Source organism: Diceros bicornis, chromosome X (assembly GCF_020826845.1).
Source record: "Diceros bicornis minor isolate mBicDic1 chromosome X, mDicBic1.mat.cur, whole genome shotgun sequence".
NCBI classification, from domain to species: Eukaryota; Metazoa; Chordata; class Mammalia; order Perissodactyla; family Rhinocerotidae; genus Diceros; species Diceros bicornis.
Window position 1 is genome coordinate 118,928,007 of NC_080781.1, and position 22,117 is coordinate 118,950,123.

General features: G+C 36.9%; 1 protein-coding gene across 2 annotated transcripts in view; it reads right to left on the minus strand.

The window, feature by feature from the left end:
- Positions 1–19,499, minus strand: part of ZNF280C (zinc finger protein 280C) — a 57,841-nt gene extending 38,342 nt beyond the window's left edge. For both annotated transcript variants that reach the window (XM_058536712.1, XM_058536711.1), the window contains exons 1-6: positions 19,366–19,499; positions 10,641–10,686; positions 10,472–10,518; positions 5,431–5,577; positions 3,001–3,066; positions 2,765–2,901 (exon numbers count right to left, since the gene is read on the minus strand). In XM_058536712.1, coding sequence (XP_058392695.1) covers positions 2,765–2,901; positions 3,001–3,066; positions 5,431–5,577; positions 10,472–10,502 — 381 coding nt within the window. In that variant the 5' untranslated portion in view covers positions 10,503–10,518; positions 10,641–10,686; positions 19,366–19,499. The remainder of the gene's footprint in view (positions 1–2,764; positions 2,902–3,000; positions 3,067–5,430; positions 5,578–10,471; positions 10,519–10,640; positions 10,687–19,365) is intronic.
- Between the last annotated feature and the right edge of the window lie 2,618 nt (positions 19,500–22,117).

Sequence of the window (22,117 nt, forward strand, 5' to 3'; positions counted from 1 at the left end):
TTAATCTGATTCCAACTAAAAATCAAATAAGTTTTGCATTTCTGGTAGCCTGTGTGCACAAACTTTTGGGACCCCTCTCCCTGGTCTAACAGGTGAATCTAGCAAGCGAGCTACATAGGGTTAAGGTCAGTACAAAAATCCATGCTGTCCTGTGAGGCAGCCACGCAGGCCATCGTAAGCCTGTGTTAGAATGACCTTGCAGCCCCACACCTCATGACTGAAGACACCAGCTGGAGAGTTCCACAACAGGAAGATAAAAGGTACCTCGCTGTCACATTTCCCCAGCTGCATTTCTTGGAGACTGAAGGAAAATTTAACAACCCTAGCCTTGCCGCCCTCCACACAGACAACACCAACATTCCAAGCCTCGTTTGACGTATAACCAAAAAATTCTTGTTTATGTCATCGTTGAAGTATGTGACTATTAGACGTGTAAGCCCTTTCCTGCACATGCACTGCCTTGTTAAAAAGTATATAAACTACACTCAGATCTGTAGACCCTGGAGCAGTGCCTCAGAATACTCTGTTGGACTATTTCCCAGGACTCGAGTTCCTCACTTTGATTATCGAATAAACGCCTTCATTTATTTCCTACACTCTTTATTTCAATCAACACCCGCCATCTTCAGATACACCTATTAAGTTTCTAAAAACATTAAAGCAGCCTGTGGATGCTTAGGGGATCCAAGTTTGAGAACCAGTGGTCTGGGTAAAGGTTCTTATTTTAGAAATGAAGAAAGTGAGGCCCAGAGAGGTTGTGACAATGCTCTAGTTAGGAACAGAGACAGAATGAGCACTCAAGGCTCTCATTTTCAATCCAATTTCTTAGACTACTAGTCCAGGGCTCACAGGGCTAATTGTTTCAGAACACAGATACAGGTTTTCCAAAATTCAAATTTTTGCTTGAAAGTTCAAATTTTATCATTGGCAAGATTACTATCAGTTTTTTTTTTTTTTCCCGTGATAGGCACACTTGGTACATTTTTGAGGACTGTAAAACTGTGTGTGGCAGACAGACTCTAAAGGTGTCCCCCACGATTCCCTCATGATATTTAGACCCTTGCGTAATCTCCCCTGGAGTGTGGGCAGAACCCGTGATTGCTTCTAATCAAGAGAATATGGCAAAAGTGATGAGGTGTACATGATTATGTTACATAGCCCCTGTTGCTGGGGCTCTCTTTCCCTTGCTGGCTTTGAGGAAGCAATCATGTTAGGAAGGCCTACAAAGCCAGGAACCGAGGGTGGTCTCCAGCTGACAGCAGGAAGAAACTGACGCCCTGAGTCTGACAACCCACAAAGAGCTGGATACTGCCAACAACCATATGAGCTTGGAAGCAGTATTAAATGACACTGCAGCTCTGGCCAACACCTTGATTACAACAACCTTGTGGGACCTCAAAGCAGAGTAGCCAGTTAAGCCATGCCTTGACTCTTGTCTCACAGACACCGTGAGATAATAAGTGTATACTGTTTTAAGCCGCTAAGTTCATGGTACTACTGTTATGCAGCAATAAATAATCAATACATAGTGCTTTGTCAGTCATCCTTTCAAGCAAAAATGGCATTGCATTAAAAAAAAGCAGCTAGTTCAGCTTGCAATTCAATCACATGAGTGCTTTTCCTCAAGCTAACCTTCACACTGCAGATAAAGAAATGTTTTATGCATACTACCCATTTCACCACACAGACTATTTAAAAAGAAATGTATTTAAGGGTTGAGAGTTAATAAAATTAGCAACAATTTATTACTTCTTCAAGGATATTCTTAAGTGAAAGTGAAATTTTTCTACTGTGAGTGCTTGGTGGTCACCAATACAAAACTTACTAGCACAGTTTGGTGCCACTGCCTTGATTCACATTCAGTGCACCAGCAGTTTTACCGTCCACTGCTTTTGCATCACCAGTGCAAATGTAGACAGAGCCAAAAGCACAAATGTCTTAGTGTTATTATGACAACAATGTTAACCTCACCAACCTCTGAAAGAGTCTCAGGGAACCCCAATGGTCTGTGGATTATACCATTGCTCTAAGGCAATGCTTCTATTTTAAAAAGTATATACTTAAATGGGTGGATAGAAGGGTGTATGTGCATATTTTAAAAACCCTGGGCTAACTTGGATTGAAATCCCAGATCCATCCTTTACCAGCTGTGTGGCCCTGAGTGAATTATTTAGCCTCTTGGAGCCTCCGTTTCCTCAACTATAAAATGCAGATAATAACCGTGCCTACCTCATGGGGAAGTCATAAGAATTAAATGAGATTAATTTATATATAGCATTTAGAACAAAGCCTTACCCATATTATCAGATTAACAAATGTTAAATATTAACCATTATCTATTATTTCTGTTAAACATTTTAAAAACTAAACTATGAAGGTATGTTTTCAGAATAAACAGCAACAATGACCTCAGAACAATCTTCCCAATTAAGAATACCTGGTTCAGTTTTCCATCTTAAGAATTTTGCCATTATGTAATATTTATTACTGATTACACTTTTTTACTCACCTTTAGATAGCATAGTTTTCAATACTATATCTACTGAATTTAAGCATATGACTTGATTTATTAACAGGATGAATAGTTAGTTCCTGCAGTTATTACTTTGGATGTTGGTTGAGCTATCATAAAGATGGTGACATTTTCTGATAGTGATTATGCTTCTACTGGAACGGTGACTGGCTATGATAGTCCACGGTTATAACTGGGTATTATAATATTCAATGTGTCCTGAGCTAATTGTGTAGTTTCAGACACACTTACAGGTTTAGACACCGTCCGAACAATAACAGAACTTGGTGAAGATTTAGATTCAGGACGAAATCTAGGCAAGGCATCCACTGGATTTGATGTTGGGTCTTTGTAGTGTTGACTAGTAGGCTTGAAGGCATCAGTAACACCTGTATTTTAAAATTATATAATATATGGTGTATATTCCTATGCAACAATTTTGTCAAAATATTTCACTTTACAATTAAAATAGTACAATAATACTGTACCTTGACTGAGTGTCTCATTCTTTATTCCTTTTGAAGATGAGCTGGAATTACCTCTGTTCAAAATATCTATAAAAATTATATTTATTTTATAATTTTGTATTTGAATGAAATACATATTAAGATAGAAAAAACTTTCCAAAAATATATCTATACGCAACCAATAATTGAAGTATATTTCTTTCTCTTCCATATGCAATCAATAATTGAAGTATATTTCCTTCTATTAATGGTGACAGGATTGTATATAGACTTGGGTTCCTATGACTTGAAATCAAGCCCTTCTCCAATCTCCATGCCACATTCCTACTCCTAAAATTCTGGAATTTTCATTATGGGCAAGCTGATTGGATTATATCTGCCAATTCTCTTGAGTTCTGAAAGGGACACTATCAGAGACTGCAGACTAAGTTGAACCTACAGTTTACCAGAGTATCTCAAATCTACTACTATACCAAAAGTCAATTTGAGCCTGACATGACCCTCTGGATAGATTTAAGATTGCTCACTCTTAGCCCCTGTGAACCCATAACTTCTGGGTTATTGAGGAATCAAATGAAAATTTGGAAGAGTAGAGATTTGCCTTAAACTGCTAATCAGGAAAAGGTACAAAGCATAAAAAAAACCCCATAAAACCTCAAAAAATTTCCTTTTTTCCTCTCCTAGTAGAAAAGAACCAGATCTCATAAAATAATTCTATGAAGGGTCACACAAAAGTAGAATTGTTCTATGATAAAAGAAATGCAGTGCTCTATGACTAAGCACTACAGAAGTCTTCTAGGAGAAAAATCTGCTTATTCAAACAACTTGATATTGTTTTCATTCAGAAATTCAAGATAAGTATTTACTCAAGCCATTAAAGAGCTATTTCTATAGTACTTTTTGGTGACTACAGTCTATCAAATACAAGTTTTTACCCACTCTCCCCTCCCTATGGTGGTGCTATGTAAATATTTAGCTCATGTTCCATATGCTAAAAATATTTTGTGGCTCACACATAAAACATCAGTAAAACCATTTAAATTCCAAGTTATTTTAGAACAGAAATTTCACTGGAGTCAACTTTCGTTTTGATAGAATCACTTAAAACTAATACACATTGTTCTAGTTGAGTACTGTTAACAGTCACCTACAATTGATATAAATCCAACTTGAACTGTCATTCTTTCAATAATAATTTTGAAATATATTTCAGTATAAAAATAATCACAGTGACTAGGAAACAATAATTAAGAGAATATACTATTTTGTTCCACTATCAGCAACAAACACGCCAAATGTCTAGTTCATTTTATAATTGAAGTGGCACTCCGCTTAGCACCTCTCAATTTGCCACAGGAAATGATATTGAGAATTAAATTTAATTAAATTCTTCTACTTCTGATAAAACTAAATAGAAGTGCTCTTTCAAATTTAGCTCCAAGAGAAGCAAGAACAAGGCATTCAGAAAATTAAAAACTCGTCTCATAACCACACTATTATGCCCTGCCATGTTAAGTAAGAAAACACTGGTATGCTGGCTATATTCCTTGGTATGCTGGTAAATTCTCCTGGCTTAAAAAAGGCAAATATAATGGAAAAGAATCTGTTTCCTCTTTCTCCCTTGAAATTCAGTATGTTGTTCCTCTGCACTTCGCACATGTTTGATCGGACATTTTAACAAGTATCATCAGTATCTTCACTTTAACATTATAACAACGTCAAGTCTAATTATTCTAACATAAATTTTACAATCCACAAAGGTACTGGACACATTCTGCTAGAAACCCATGAAGATTAAGTATGCTGATTGCCTGCATCGTCCAAGTACAGTGGCTGAAGACCAGGCCCTCCCTCCTTCATGAATATAATCAGTAGTTGCTGGAAGATGGGTACGGCCAGAACTACAGCCTGTGTTAGTACACAGACCAGAGATTCTATAGTCATGCAGCGCCTATACGTTTTGTAGCCATGAATCAAGATGACACTGTGATGAGGCAGTTGCCTGGATGTGAGAGCCCCCATCAGAGGCTAACACAAACTTATTTAGTATTCTGATATTTTAAGTAAAGCATTCCAAATGCTTCCTTTTCTAGGTACATTTGGCTTAAGGGAGAAAAAGAAAAATTAACAAATAAGCAGGTAAATAGGCTACTTGGCTCCACTAAAAAATTATGATTTACAATCTCAGAAGGCCTACAATGTCGTTAGGTAATCTTAACCATTAGTTAACTTAGTTAACATTTTTCTTTTCTCTCATAAGATATTTTAATCTCTCATCTCCTTATTCAAGTCCCCAACCACCTCCTTCCTTTGAGTCTCACAAATTCTTACTGATCTCTATGCGCTCTCACCTCCAACACCTTACAGAGTAACAAGGACATATAAGACAGTCCACAGGTTTTGCCATTAGAGACAACGTCTTACAAAACTTTAATGAAATTAAGCGCTTACTTGAAATGGCTGGTTTTGATCTTGATATCTCTCCAACAAAGATCAGCTCATCATCGTCTTCATCCTGAATTTCTTCTACTTTCTTCTGCCATGGTTCCAGCTCTTCTTCTTCACATTCCATAAAGAGTTCTGCCATTTTTGTATTATCTAATTTTCAAAAGGAGAGAAGTAAATCTTATTTTTTAATACTTTTTTGCAATACATAGTATGATATTTAAGATGTACTTTAGTAATCCTAATAGCAGTTACTGAATTGATATTTATAGTCAGTACACGATAGCAAAAGTAAGAAACTCAGGGCCAGCCCCAGTGGCCTAGTGGTTGAGTTCAGCATGCTCTGCTTCGGCGGCCCAGGTTCGGTTTCCAGGCATGGACCTACACCGCTCTGTTAGCAGCCATGCTGTGTTGGCAGCCCACATTCTAAAAAATAGAGGAAGACTGGCATGGATGTCAGGTCAGGGTGAATTGTCGTCAGAAAAAAAAAAATCCATTTCCTTCAATAAAACAATATACTAAAAAAAGAAGTAAGAAACTCAGAACTCCATCTCTAAGATCTAAACGAGTAAAATTAAGCTAGCTAGCTAGATAATGGATAACAGTAATTATTTATAGTGGCCAATAAATTACAGGAACAATCAAATCCAATCAAAGTGAGTTTCAGTTTTATAACTGGAATATACCTATGAAAAGGATTATACCTATTATCTGAAAAAAACCCCACAAACCTCTGTACTAACAAAAGGGAAATAAACTAAGAATAAAGAGACAACAGATGGGAGATATACTAGAAAAAGTGAGTTGTACCAGATTCAGGGATATCAGGCACAGAGCAAAGCAGGGATGAGGTGCTAGAATGAAAACAGGGGAATTGAGTGAGGCTTATTCCCTGCCAGGGCAGATGAGACATTTCTCACCTGAAGAAACCTAGCAAAGAACATACTGTGAATACCACCAGCCTACAAGGGCTGACCAAGCACACAGAGCTCATAGGAAGCATTTTAGTGCCTCATTCTTAAATATGGATGGACAACCAATGAGCACCAGAAAGAGTAAAACCTTCAATGTGAAAGACCAAAGCAATAAAACAGGTTAAAAGATCTTAAAGAAAACAGAGATAATACAGAGGGCAGGAGAAAATATTAGAAAGAATGTAATTAGCATTTTAAAGAGATTAGACAAGAATGTTTCAAGAAAACATAAAAGATTAAATGTCTTTTCAGAAAACAAAAAGATGAAAAATAAGATAGCCAAAAATCAGAAAAAAATCAAATGCCAAAGTTGAGTAAATGTCCCATAAGTGGAAGTAAAAGACAAAAAATACATACATATATATATATATATATATATAAACTAGAGAAAACAAGATTGTTAGAAAATCAATTTCAAAGGTACAACTCACTTAATAAAAGTTCCAGAAAAAGAATAGAGAAAAAGGAGAGAGATGAAATCAAAGAAAAAATACAAGAAAAATTCCCAGTTCTAAAGGACATAAATATCCAGATTGAAAGGGCCTACCAGAACCCAGCACAATGATCAAGAAAAAAACCTGCAGTAGAGGGGCATATCATGAAATTTTAGAATGCTGCAGATAAAAAAAGTATCCTAAACTCTGAGAGAGAGAGAGAGAGAGAGAGAGAGAGAGACAGAAGAAAGTTAGAATAATGCTTTCAAAAGTCTTCGTAAAACTAATTTTAAATTTAGAATTCTATACCCAGCCAAGATTTTCTTCAAGCATGAGGGACATATTCTTTCATCAAGAATAAAGACCTCCCGTTCTTCTCTCACACAAAAGTTACCTCCCGTTCACCCTTTCTTTCTTAGGAAGAATCCACCAAAATATGAGACTTAAGAAGAAGGAAGACACAGGATGCAGAAAACATGACATTCAACACAATACAAACACAAAGGAAAGTCCCAGGACAAGAGTTGTTCAATAGGTCTAGAGAGCACTAAGACAGAGTAGAGCAGAACATTACTCCCAGGAGGAATGTCTCCAGGAGACCAGACATACACACAAAAGATTAAAAATTAAATTGTTAGATTACCTGACAAGTTTTGCCATGTAGAAAATTGAGTGAAGAGGCTACAGAAGGGTGTGAAAAGACTTGGCTATAGATTTTAATAAAATATAGCAAATTTTTAAAAATGAAAAATTTAAATTGCTGCATATATAAAAAAGAGAAAAAAGGAAATGTATCCATAACATATTAATTTCATAGTACTATGCTCATCAGCAAACAATATTTATTATGGCCATCATAATAAAAATCATTAAAAAATGTGATTTAACCAAAAATTGAGACACAACTACATTGGGAGATGCTTGGAGGAGTAAGTGTAAGAAAACTAAAACCCTCATATTCCTTGATAGAAAAATTTTTACATAATGGCAAAAATTGATGATTCAAGAGATGGAAGTATGTATATGTGTCTTAAAAGTTTAGAAATATGGAAATAATTATTACAAAAACAGCTAAACTAATGAAAGTGGATGTCTTGAAAAAATAGGGAGCACAGAGGCGCAAAACACATGCACACTCATGTGCACATCCCCCCTCTCACTCTTTCTCTCACCCTTCAAGAAACTGTGGTTATGCAACCTATAACTTTTAGATTTGTCTTTTTAAAACTATGCATGTAATGGTTTGGTCAAAAAAAGTACTGAGGGAGCACCTAAATTAAAATAATAGCAGTGGGAATGGATACAAATGGTACTAGATATGTGGAGTGAGACATGGATGGAGAAACTAAAAAAAATAATAAAAACAAAACAAAATAATAATTCCAGAGTTCTGGCTTAGACAATGATATCTTTTTATTTTTAGACAATGATATCTTTATCTTTTAAATGCAGTAATTTCTAAAGGTAACTTTACTAGATCAAAATAATGTCATTTCTACTTTTTACTCAAAATTAAAAAGTACTATGGAAAACAATGATTTGGGGATGGCATGCAAATGAAACACATTAACAAATTGGTGCTATTCACTGACAAAATTTTAGATTTCATTTCCCCTCTTATACAGGTATGCTAAAATCATTTCTTGGCATAATGTTGTTTAATGTTTCGTAGTCCACCTACCACAAAACAAAACAAAAAACCTTCCCACCTTCCCAAATGTAACCAATTTTATGAACTGATCCCTTTCTTTTCTAAACTATACTTAAAAATATATATACAAAATGTTCTAAGTCAAATAATTAAAAATGTAATTCATAGTTTAGAATTTCCGTATTCTGAATACTTGAAAACACCAACCTCATTGTGTCCCTTGGAGCCCTCATTTGCACTGCTCCTTCTACCTAAAATATCCTTCCTCCTTTCCTTAAACTGTCCACATTATTTGAGTGTAGTAGAAAGAGTATGGACTTGACATGAAATTGAATAGTTCAAATCCTCATTACACCATTTCAAATCATGTGACTGGAGAAATTACTCGAATCTGTTTCCTCATCTCTAATACAGGTACAATACCTACCTAATAGAAGTGGTAATGTAGATTCAGGAAAATGCCGTCTAAAGTACCTAACTTCAAGCGGATACTCAACAAAATATTAATTCCTTGCCTCTTCCCAACTCTTGGTTCAATTATAACTTCCTAAACCATGAGACCTTGTTTTTCTTCTCTCTCTTACTACAGTGACAGTCTATGCCAAGCAATTCAAGATTTACTATATATGATCTCAAACTGCTATTTTTGTGTGTGTGAGGAAGATTGGCCCTGAGCTAACATCCGTTGCCAATCCTCTTTTTGCTTGTGGAAGATTGTCCCTGAGCTAATATCTGTGCCAGTCTTCCTCCCTTTTGTATGTGGGTCGCCACCACAGCATGATTTGAGGAGTGGTGTAGGTCCGCACCCAGGATCCGAACCCGCAAACCCTGGGCCACCAAAGCAGAGTGCGAGAACTTAACGGCTACACCACCGGGCCGGCCCCTGCTCACTATTTCTTAATGTGTCTTAACTGTACACGTCTAACTTCAAAGTAAGCTCCTTGAGAGTGAAGAACATATTTTCTTCTTTCTTTGTATTTCCTTCTACACACAGCAGTCTACTGGATATGCAGTCTACTGGATATGCATTAACATATGATAATCTATGGGCTAAGAAACCAGACAATGCCAAACTTTAAAAAAATGAGGGTTACCAGGGGCTAGGGGGGTGGGGGGTGGGCACAAGGGGTGGAGAGATGCACTTATATGGTGACTGATAAACAATAATGTACAACAAAAATTTCACAATTAAAAAAAAGAATAAAGTAGGAAAGGCTATGCTGCCCCCCCAAAAAAGAGGGAGTCCCACATATACTGATAATAAAAAAAAAATCATCCATATCTATGTTGATACCATGGTCTTGATACCATGCCAACACATAGGTCTTCCTCATTCTTTTTAACTGGTACTGCCACTGTTAGTATATTCAAGATAAATTGTTGAGTAAAAAATTTTTAAAGGCACAGAATAGCATATATAGTATGATCTTATTTAGAAATAATTTAGGGGCCGGCCCAGTGGTGCAAGTGGTTAAGTGCTCGTGCTCTGCTGCGGCGGCCCGGGGTTCGCAGGTTCGGATCCCGGGTGCACACCGACGCACCGCTTGTCAAGCCATGCTGTGGCAGTGTCCCATATAAAGTAGAGGAGCATGGGCATGGATGTTAGCCCAGGGCCAGTCTTCCTCAGCAAAAAAAAATAGGAGGAGGATTGGCAGATGTTAGCTCAGGGCTGATCTTCCTCACAAAAAAAAAAGAAAGCAATAATTTATTTTTTGTCTAAGCATATAAAAAAGTTTATGATTATGTATACCAAGCAGATAATAGTAGTTATCTCTAGAAACGAGGAAGAAACACTTTATTTCTACTTTACTAAAATTTTTATTGTATACTGTTCTTTTTTTTACTATGAACATGTATTACTTTAGTAAATTTAAGTGTTTTTTTTTTTAAACTGTGCCCACCTCCATCGCTCTCACCTTTTCTCATGAAGCAAGGTTATCAGTACAGAAGCCAAGCATACTAGCATCACTTACAGGAGTAATACTTACTTTTTGGTTGAAAAGGGTTGTCGTCGTCCATCAAGTTGCAGAGTCACCTAAGCACCAACATATGACATCAATCAATTTTATGAATCACTTTAAGTAACACCAAATATTGAAACATGAAACTTGGGATTCTGAAATCTTTGGGTCTAATTTCAATCTCCAGCAAACTCACCATGTGACTCCAGACAAGGTAGAAAGTTAAGTTTTAGTTTTCTGCCCTATAAAATAAAGATACCTACCATTAGGGTGGATTTGTTAAATTAAATGTACACACATTTAATCTTTTTCTCCTACAAAAAGCTTACATTTTGAGTTTGATTTGTTTGATATACACGTGCTACTCACTTTCCATAATTGATTCATTCCTGAATGAATGCAAATTCATTAAATAAAATTCTGTATGTATTAAGCATTTATTACTTGAAGAAATCTGATGAATTATTAAATTACAAATAATTTTTGAAAGGCATCTTTTTGTAAAAATGAGTAACCACCCTGTAATATATGTTTTAGTAAATCTGAATTTTGAAATGCTAAGTGACATTAAATGTTACTTATCCTTCACGTTTCAAAAATAGATATAATTATTATAAGAAACCATTCAAAGAAATTTTTTGTTTATTTTTTTCATTTCTTATCAATTTTAACTGAGAGGAACAGAAAATTAGTTGGTTAAACTTCATCATAGATTAATTCATTAATAAATAATTACTGATTGCCCCTGTGCTCAAGGTAATTAATGTGCTCTAGGGAAAAAATTAGGATGAATAAATTATAGTCTTTGCCTTCAGAATTTTATAATCTGTCTATGGTTCCTAGGGCTTTTAAAAAAGATAGTATATTAAACCTTATCACAAAAACCTTTGAACTGCTTTCTTTAATACAGGAATTTGTATACTGAATTCTCATGCATATACCATATTTTTTACTTACAAAATAACTGTGCCTTAAAAAAACTATTTCAGTTATTAAAAAAAAGTGAAAAATTAGACATAAGAAACCTAAAGTATTAGGATAAACAGAGCTAATTGAGTCTTCACATTTGTCTTTATCCTCAGACTGGCAAAAGCAAGCTTTCCTGCTTTTACCAATTCCGAACCATTTAGACTGATTTAGACCAATGGAAAAAAACTACTTTAACTCCAGAAGAAGTTACTGGTATAAATGTTTGAATTACTATTACAAGAATCTCTAGTGAATTCTGTCCTTAAGTAAATTTCCCTAGTTCTGAGGTTTAAGTATTCAAATCTCTTTAACTCAATTATTTGAATAGTTACTGCTTGTCCCTAAAGTAGAACTCAGGTAATGTATATGTCAAGTAGATAAATCCATGTCAATTCTTGCTCAGCATTAAGGACCTACTGCTACCAAGAATACAGAAAGGTTTTTAAGGCTCACAACCACACAGCCTATGAGATTCATATAGGACACTTTTATTAAATGATCATATAAAATAACTATTGGCACAAATACCCTAAAATTAGTATTAAATGTACAAGTAGTCTATATAAACAAGTCACATCCACTGCCTATGACTCCACAGATGACTTTTGAGGCCCATAGCAGGCCTCAGTTGGTACATTCACAAACACTCTAAAAAAGTCAGAAATCCTCAGATGCTGTTAGAACCAGAACTTCGGTCTAAAGCTGTGCTATCCAATAAGGTAGTCAAGCCCTTCAAAACTATCACCACAAAAAACTCCCAAGTCATCACTTCTGAGTTTGGGTGGCAAAGCAAGGAATTCTATGGGAGATTGAGTCATCTGTCAGAGAAATGGAATCTCCACCAAACATACAGTGAGGATCTTAGAACTCCTATAATAGCAATTCCAGAGTGCCTCTAGGTTCTGCAACTCAGAGTTGGCACCAAAATAGGCAGAAGAGAAAAGAACTCTCCACTTCAGCTATTGACTCAGGTAGAGATACTATGCCCATGTTTAACACATTGCTCCTATGGGGGGAAAATGAATCCCAAGTAACTGACAAATAAAAGACCTCTTGGAACGCAACTCATTCAGTGTTTGGAGACTGGCTGTATAAATAATTAGAATTACTATTTAGATATTTTTTTTGGTTTCAGACTATCTTTTAAGAATTCATTCTACAAAATTTTCAAAAAACATTAATCGATTAAAATTGTTAAAAAGGTAAATTGTATGTTATATGTATTTTACCACAAGAAAAAATATTTTAAAAATTAGTAGATACCATTTCACATCCACTAGGATGGTTGTAATAAAAGACAATAACAAGTGTTGGCAAGTATATGGAGAAATTGGAACTCTCATATACTGCTGGTGGAAATATGAAATGGTGCAGACACTGTGGAAAACACTTGGGCAGTTCCTCGCAAAGTTAAACATAGTTACCATATGACCCAGCAATTCCACTCCTACTGAGAGAGAATTGAAAACATATGTCCATCAAAAACTTGTACATGAATATACATACATAGCAGCATTATTGATAACAGCCAAAAAGTGGAAACAACCCTAACGCCCAACTGATGAATGGATAAACAAAATGTGATATACCTATACAATGGAATAATATGCAGTCATGTAAATGAATGAGGTATTGATACATACTACAATATAGATGGACGCTGAGAACATTATACTAAGTGAAAGAAACCAGTCAAGAAGACCATATATTGTATAATTTCATTTATATGAAACGTCCAGAAATGGCAAACCCATAAAGAAAGAGAGTAGAGTAACGGTTGCTTAGGACTGGCAGGGTTGAGGGGAAATGGGTCCTAATGGATATGGAGTTTCTTTTTAAGGTGATGAAAATGTTCTAAAACTGATTGTGGTGATGGTTGCACAACACTGTGAATATATTAAAATCATTGAATTGTACACTTCAAATGGGTAAATTGTATGTTGTGTAAATTACATCTCAATAAAACTGTTAACAAAATAATAAACTGGTAAGATATAAGCCTGGAAGTGAGGGAGTCACTATGTGGAGAAAGACTGCCTAAGAAAAAAGTCAACAAAGAGACTAGCAAAGCCATAAGATCTTAGGGTAGATAAAAAGAGGGTAGGGTGGGGAGACAGTCAAGTTCTGATCCCATTTAAACACTTGAAGCTAGCCATGCTTGAAGTACATTCACTACTAAGACTTTTCAATTAAGAGTGGGGATAATTGTTCATTTCTGATTTAATCTACTTTGAGCTGTTTCTGGTACTTGCATTCAAGAGCAGTAATACACTTACCAATGGATTACTCCAACGTTTTTCAAACTAACAGACCTCTGGGGAAAATAGATATATTCCAGATGGTGCAAGAGAACTCTGAAACAATATATTGTTTTGCTGTCTGTCTAAAAAAATTAACATAAGCATACTCTTGGGATCATCTGGATGGCCACCTTATAACTAAGCTCAGTCACATAATTTCAGTACTCATTTTTTTTTTTTTTTTTTTTGTGAGGAGATCAGCCCTGTGCTAACATCCGCCAATCCTCCTCTTTTTTTGCTGAGGAAGACAGCCCTGGGCTAACATCTGTGCCCATCTTCCTCCACTTTATATGGGACGCCGCCACAGCATGGCTTGCCAAGCAGTGCGTCGGTGCGCGCCCGGGATCCGAACCAGCGAACCCCGGGCCGCCGCAGCGGAGCGCGCGCACCTAACCGCTTGCGCCACCGGGCCGGCCCCAGTACTCATTTTTTTAAATTGAGAAATAATTGACATATAACATATTAGTTTTAGGTGTACAAAATAATGATTCTATATATGTATATATATCAAAATGATCACCACAATAAGTCTAGTTAACATCCATCACCACACATAGTTACAATCTTTTTTTCTTGTGATGAGAACTTTTAAGATCTTCTCTCTTAGCAACTTTCCAATATACAATACAATCTTATTAATCACATTACATCCCCAGGACTTAATTATTTAATAACTGAAAGTTTGTACCTTTTGACTACCTTCACCCAATCTGCCCACCCCCTACCTGGCAACCACCAATTTGTTCTCTGTATCTGAGTTCAGTCGTTTTTTTTGTTTTTTTAGATTCCACATATAAGTGAGTTCATGTGGTATTTGTCTTCCTCTGTCTGACTTATTTCACTCAGTGTAATGCCCTCAAGGTCCATCCATATTGTCACAAATGGCAGGATTTCCTTCTTTTTTGTTTTATAGCTGAATATTCCATTGTATATATACACATCACATTTTCTTTACTCATTCATCCAATGATGGACACAGGTCGTTTCCACGTCTTGGCTATTGTAAATAATGCTGCAGTGAATGTGGGGGTGCAGCTATCTTTTTGAGTTAGTGTTTCTATTTCCTTTGGATAAATATCCAGAAGTAGAATTGCTGGATCATATCAGTACTCATGTTTTTCTCTGTATTTACTACTGCATTGTCATCAAGTACTATCACCTTTACTGCTGCTGGCTACTAATAAAAGAACAGAGGGAGAGAATATCCAAATGGCGCATTTGCACTAAATGAAGGGCAAATGACGATATGGTTAGCTATAAAATGAAGGTATTGAAAAGGTTCAAATGGAAAAATCTTGCTATGATAGGTCTTGCTATGAAAAATCTTGTTTAGATAGGTATGAAAAACTCAATAAAAGTAGGCAGTGACTTTGTTTCATCAAAATATGTTATTCATTCACTGCATTAAAGTTGATTAAAATAGCATTGATTTTGTAGTTTTATTTGATTATTTTGTTTTATGGTTGTGTAAGAGCTCTAAGAATATTTTAAACATTTTAAGTAGAAGGGTGTCTATGAAAATGTTTTTCTTATAACAAGAATTAATTGGTACAGTATTCAAATCCAAGAAACATTGGATTACACCTTGGTTCCTTAGACAATTTCACTGGTACCTAAGCAATTCAAACTCTCAAACCAGATTTTGGGAACAAATCATATAATAATAGAAGGAAAACATAGGCTCACCATCTTTTCTTTGTGCAAGAAGTTTTTATATTGTGGAAATTATATATTTTTTTGAAAGTTTGAACACACGAAGTCCAGGTACATTTTGAGAAGATATTTCTTTAATAACTTTACTATTCTCCCCCTAAATTTTTTTAGGTTTTCAATTTTCATCACTGTTGATTTTCATACTTCATGTATTTGTGGAAAATAACTAGTTGACACTGAGATTTAAAATTTATTAGCATAATACTTTGCAAAGATTCCCTAAATTTTAAAGCATTTTCTTTTATACTAAGTTTTGGGGATGGGGCACTATAATAAAATTTACATTCTGCAAAGTAATTTTTATATCATATTCAGGGTAAAGACTTTATCTATAAAAATATGCTTTTATTGTAATTCATATGTAAAACACATGACCTGGAGAAAAAACTAATGCATAATTGGCCTTTCAAAGCCAAACTATATAATAAATATTTTATAAAGTTTCATAAGATATTCTATAATCACTAATTTCTAAAGTAACACAAAGAAGTATGTATTATTAATTAACTCACATTTTATAGGAGTAAAACTTACCCACTAGGGAAATGTCAAGTAAAGAAGTGGAGTACAATAATGGGAACACTGGACATAGGGGCTGAATAACTGAGTGGGAATTTGGAGTCTACCACTTGCTGGTTGCCAAACCTATAGGATGTTTAATCAACCTCTTTGAGCTTAGCTTTTCTGCCTGTAAGATGAAAACAGTAATACCTTCTTTGCATCACTACTGGGAAGATTAAATAAAACACATGAAAAACTGTTGTACAGTACTTGCATTATTTTGCTCAACTTTTCTTTCTTTACTGGAAGTCATACTACAAGTTGATCAATATAAGCACTAAAAAGAAAATAAAATTCTAGTTCACGTAAAGAACCGTCAAAATATTTCCACAAATAAAGCACACCAGATCAGTAGTTCTCAAACATTTTGGTCTCAGGATCTCTTCTTATTCTTAAAACTTATTGAGAATCCCAATGAACTTTTTGCTTATGCGGATTATATCTACTGATACTTACCATATTAGAGATTGAAACTCAGAAAAATTAAATATGTATCAATTTATTTAAAGTAATAATAATAAGCCCATTATATGTTCATATAAATATTTTTAATGAAAATAACTATTTTCTAAGACAAAAAATTTAATGAGAAAAGTGGCATTGATTTACATTTTTGCAAATATCTTTAATATCTGTCTTAATAAAAGACAGCTGGATTCTTTCATCAGCTTCTGAAATTTTTGTTTTTCTATGTATAAAGTTGAGCATCGTAGATGTTGGTATATGTAGGGGGTCCCGGAACCAACCCCCCACAGATACTGAGGGATGACTGTACAAGAAGTATACCATGTCTAAATCTTATTAAATATATAATAAAGTTGGTTTCACTATTTCTTTAGTCTTTTTTTTTTTTTTTGTGAGGTGATCACCCCTGTGCTAACATCTGCCAATCCTCCTCTTTTTTTTGGAGGAAGACTGGACCTGGGATAACATCCGTGCCCATCTTCCTCCACTTTATATGGGACGCCGCCAAAGTATGGCTTGCCAAGCAGTGCATCGGTGTGCGCCTGGGGAACCCCGGGCTGCTGCAGTGGAGCGCGCGCGCTTAACAGCTTGTGCCACGGGGCCGGCCCCTCTATTTCTTTATTCTTATATAATTTATAAAATGACTTAAAACAAATAAAAATGGTCCCTTGGACCCAGATGGTACACAGTGATGGCTATTTTTCTAGACATATTAAAAGTTAACAAAAACACTCCTTAAAAGAAAACTGCTTTGCAAAGAATGAATCAAAAAAGTCTGGACATACATTTTTGACACAAATTACTGAATAAACCAAGTCTTCCTGAGTCTTTATTTAAAACAACCTGAAAACCAAATATTTTTAAGTCCCTCTCTGAAGCAGGAAGACAGAAAAAATTATCCAGGATTATATCCTGAATTAATGAATATGTCATAAATACTTCTGATCTTTGAGAAGTTACTTTTGAAATAACAAAATGTTTTCAATATAAATTTCCAACATCCTGTCACTGAAACTATGGATTACTTTCTATTTACAAAAATTGCTATTCATTTAGATAGTTCCCCTGTCCAATTAGTATAACAACAGCAACCAAAAAAATTTGATATGGTTCTAAATGTCCTCTTGAATAAAGAAAACAAGTGGGAGAGAAGAGAAGGTAGAAAATTATATATTCCTTTCCCCTTACTCTCCTTTTCTACTAAAAAAAGCTCATGCTGAGTAGTAAAACAGAAGAAATGGCTGAAGAAATCAGATTGGACTAGAAAACTTAACTGGGGAAAATGGTTTGAATAGGAGAAGCTGAAATTTGTTGCTCTTCAACATCAGGTCTTTTTTCAATGGGCTATTCTTCAACTTTTCAACAGGCTTGGAAGTGAAAACAATATTATTTAAATACTAAAAAGTTGAAAAGATATGCAAGCTTAAAAATAAAAATATAAAGGAAAGGAGAATTGAAAAATATTTCTTATATTTTTCAGATGATCCTCCTTGCTTATTCTCCTTGACCAACTCACTCCCATAAAAAGTGGGGCATAATATAGTGAATTGAGCATTGGGGGAGGCATCAGTAGATCTAGGTTCAAGAACTAGTTCTATCACTTCCTAGCTTGTACATGACCTCAGTAAAGTCTTCTCCTTGAGGCTGTTTCCTCGCCCTCTAAAAAGTTCTATAAATGCCCCACAGCCCACTTCAAAAGGAGTGATATCAACGAAATATACAAGTGCAAGATATAATTATAGTGATATTTGTACTGATGTTAAAACATCAAGGGCACATAAACCTAACTTAATTTTATAAGCAAACCAGTGCCTTCATAGGCTCAGTAAAGTTTCTGCTTAAGGAGACAGTTTGAGTTTTCACTGTAACTCCCAAAGCAGAACGTCTCACAAATGCTAACAGGAGACTTCTGTAGTTTAAAACTCTTAATCCTTGGTTTCAATTTTACGTTTAATGGCACTAAAAGACATTAAAACACACAGTCCAAACCTGAAAACAATAAAAGCAAAATTTAAGTTCAGAGTTTAAAAAAAAAAAAAAACTAAAAAAATCTTTGCAAACAAAGAGAATCCCTTGGACGAAGATCTCCCGTGCTTGCAGAAGCTGGTTCACTTGACATTTTCTTCTCTGATTTCTCCTTTAAAAAAGCATTAAAACTTGAGATAAGTTAAAAGGAACTCCCTCCGTGTCTAGAGAAGCATAAAACCTCAGAATGAGATAATTTTCTCATTAAGTGAAACCTGCAAATCTCACTGGTAAAAAATTGTGTATCTAACTCCACGTTTCTCCTCAGGGCTCCTCTCCTCTAGACAATAACGGAATGGAACACGATTTCTCTGACGGAGGATCGAAGTCCCTTTGGCAAGAACAAGGGTGTGAGCATTGAATGACCAGTAACCTGGGTGGGGGAAACTGGACAGAAAGGAGGGGCCCAAGGGGCCCTAAAGCCAGAAAGTTCGGAACCTTCTCTGGTGTCTTTTCCTATGACTGAAGAGATTTGTGGGTGGGCGGGTCTCGCCAAACATCAGGCATCAAACATACAAAAGACCAAAGGGAGTTGCCTCCAGAAAGTAAAGCCAAAACCAGGCTGGGGACAGACACACGCACAGGCCCCGTGAGGTGAGGAGGAGGCGGCGGCGGCCCGCGCGGCCACGGCCTGTGCGGGCCGCTAAACCCCGCCGCCAAGCAGCTACCTTTCCGAGATCCCTCCCCCGCCGGGGCTGGCGCAAGATGGTGGCCCACCCGCCACCGCTCTGCCAAGCCCGTCCCCTCCCCCGCGCCCTGGGCGATCCCAGCGATACACGCCGGCATCCAGACCCTCAACCTGCCGTTCTCAGAGCAAGGCGGGCACCGCCGCTCGGGAGAGCCCCTAGCTGCTTCCGCGCGGCACAGGCGGGGGCGGGGGACACTTACCCCGAGCGGAGAAGGTGGAGAAGGTCGGCCTGACTGGGACTCAGAGAAGGAGGAGAAAGAGGAGGAGGAAAGGGAGGAGCGCGAAAACACTAGGCGGCGATCACAGCAACTGTAGCGGCCTCGGCGACTCCGAGCGAGGAATGAGCGCCTCAGACGAGGACAGAAGTATGTAACTACGCGCGCTGCCTCATGGGTAAACGCCAGCTCCTCCTCCCTCTTCCTCCCGCACATCCGGGTTTCTTTTCTAACCGACCAGGAAGGGCGGGCGGGGACATGTGCGCGGCCTTACACATTCTCGAAGGCAGCGCCACTCTCGGGTGGGTCGTGGGCCGTGAGCCACGGGCCGCGGGGCCATGGGGCCTGGGGCGGTAGGCCACGGGCCCAAGTGAGGGCTCGGTGCCAAGACTAATCTCAGTGAGCCTGTTGTCCAACCTGGGTTGCAATCCCAAAACTGGAGCTGCACACTGAAATTTAAAACTTGGAAATCTACAGCCCATGAAGGGGAATTTTCCCCTAGATCCATCCCTAGAGACTAGAAAGTCCCAGTACCCTCCCTCTGCCCCTCTCTCAAGGCTGCCCAGACTTGTTTGGGCCCCCTGCTCTTCCCCGGGTCCTTTGAGTAATAAAATTTCTCTCAAATTCACTCAGTGTGTAGAGTGTCATGAGCCTCCACATCCAAACTAAAATTGGGCAGGGGGAGGGTCAATCTGCCTCGGCAGGTTGACCAGAAAACATTTGTAAACTAAACCAAAATTCCAATCCAATTTATTCTTTTTTCATGAAAAATGTAATTGCCAAGAAGATCAGAAGATTGTGGTAAACAAATTTTCTCTGAAAAGAAAATGTACAGGAGAAGCTAAATTATAATAAAAAGAATGCCTGGTGAGAATGGAATCATCACATGGAAAATTGTTTGGATGGTTGACAGCTCTATCCTTAAAACTCCTCTTCCAGGGCCGGCCTGGTGGCACAAGCAGTTAAGTGAGCATGCTCTGCTGTGGCGCATGGGGTTCGCCGGTTCAGACCCCTGGTGCTCACTGACGCACTACTTGGCAAGCCATGCTGTGGCGGCGTCCCATATAAAGTGGAGGAAGATGGGCATGGATGTTAGCCCAGGGCCAGTCTTCCTCAGCAAAAAAAGAGGAGGATTGGCAGATGTTAGCACAGGGCTGATCTCCTCAAAAAAACAATCAAACAAAAAAAATCTCCACTTCTCCTACCCAAGTTCCAACTACATTTTTCAAGGAAATAGAACAAAGAATCCTAAAATTTATATGGAACAAGAAAAGACCCTGAATAGCCAAAGCAATTCTGAGAAAAAAGAATAAAGCTGAAATCACACTCCCTGATTTCAAAGTATACTACAAAGCTATGGTAATCAAAACAGCATGGTACTGGCAGAAAAGCAAACACACAGATCAATGAAACAGAATCGAGAGCCCAGAAACAAACCCATACTTTTATGGACAGCTAGTTTTTGACAAAAGAGCCAAGAACATACAATGGAGAAAGGAAAGTCTCTTCAATAAATGGTGTTGGGTAAACTGGACAGCGACATGCAAAAGAATAAAAGTAGACCACTATCTTACACCATACACAAAAATTAATTCAAAATGGATTAACAACTTGAAGGTAAGACCTGAAACCATAAAACTCCTGGAAGAAAACATAGGCAGTACACACTTTGACAGAGTCTTAGCAGTATCTTTTTAAATATGTCTTCCCAGGCAAAGGAAACAAAAGAAAAAATAAACAAATGAGACTACATCAAACTAAAAAGCTTCTGCATGGCAAAAGAAACTGTCAACAAAACAAAAAGACAACTTACCAATTGGGAGAAGATATTTGCCAGTCATATATCCAATAAGGGGTTAATATCCAAAATATATAAGGAACTCATACAACTCAACAACAAAAAAACAAACCAATTAAAAAATGGGCAGAGGACCTGACCGGATATTTTTCCAAAGAAGATATACAGATGGCCAACAGGCACATGAAAAGATATTCACATCACTAATTATCAGGGAAATGCAAATCAAAACCACAATGAGATGTCACCTCAAGCCCGTCAGGATGTCTATTATTAAAAAGACAAGAAGTAACAAGTGTTGGAGATGTTGTGGACAAAAGGGAATCCTTGTACAGTGCTGGTGGGAGTGTAAAATGGTGCAGCCTCTATAGAAAAATAGTATGGAGATTCCTCAAAAAGTTAAAAATAGAACTACCATATGATCCAGCTATTCTACTTCTGGGTATTTATCTAAAGAACACAAAAACAGTAATTTGAAATGGTATATGCACCCCTATGTTCATTGCAGCATTATTCACAATAGCCAATACTTGGAAACAACCTAATTGCCCGTCAATGGATGAATGGATAAAGAAGATGTGTTGTGTATGTACAATGGAATACTACTCAGCCATAAAAAATATGAAATCTTGCCATTTGCAACAACATGGATGGAACTTGAGGGTCTTATGCTAAGCAAAATAAGTCAGATAGAGAAAGCCAAATACTGTATGATTTCACTCATATGTGGAAAATAAAAAAACAAAATGACAACAACAAACGAACATGTAATTACAAACAATAGATTGGTCGACCAGAGGGGAAAGGAGTGGGGGAGAGAGAGAAAGGGGTAAAGGGGCACATGTGAATGGTGACAGATGGCAGCTAGACTTTTGGTGGTGAACATGATGTAGTCTATAAAGAAGTTGAGATATAATGATGTACATCTGAAATTTATAT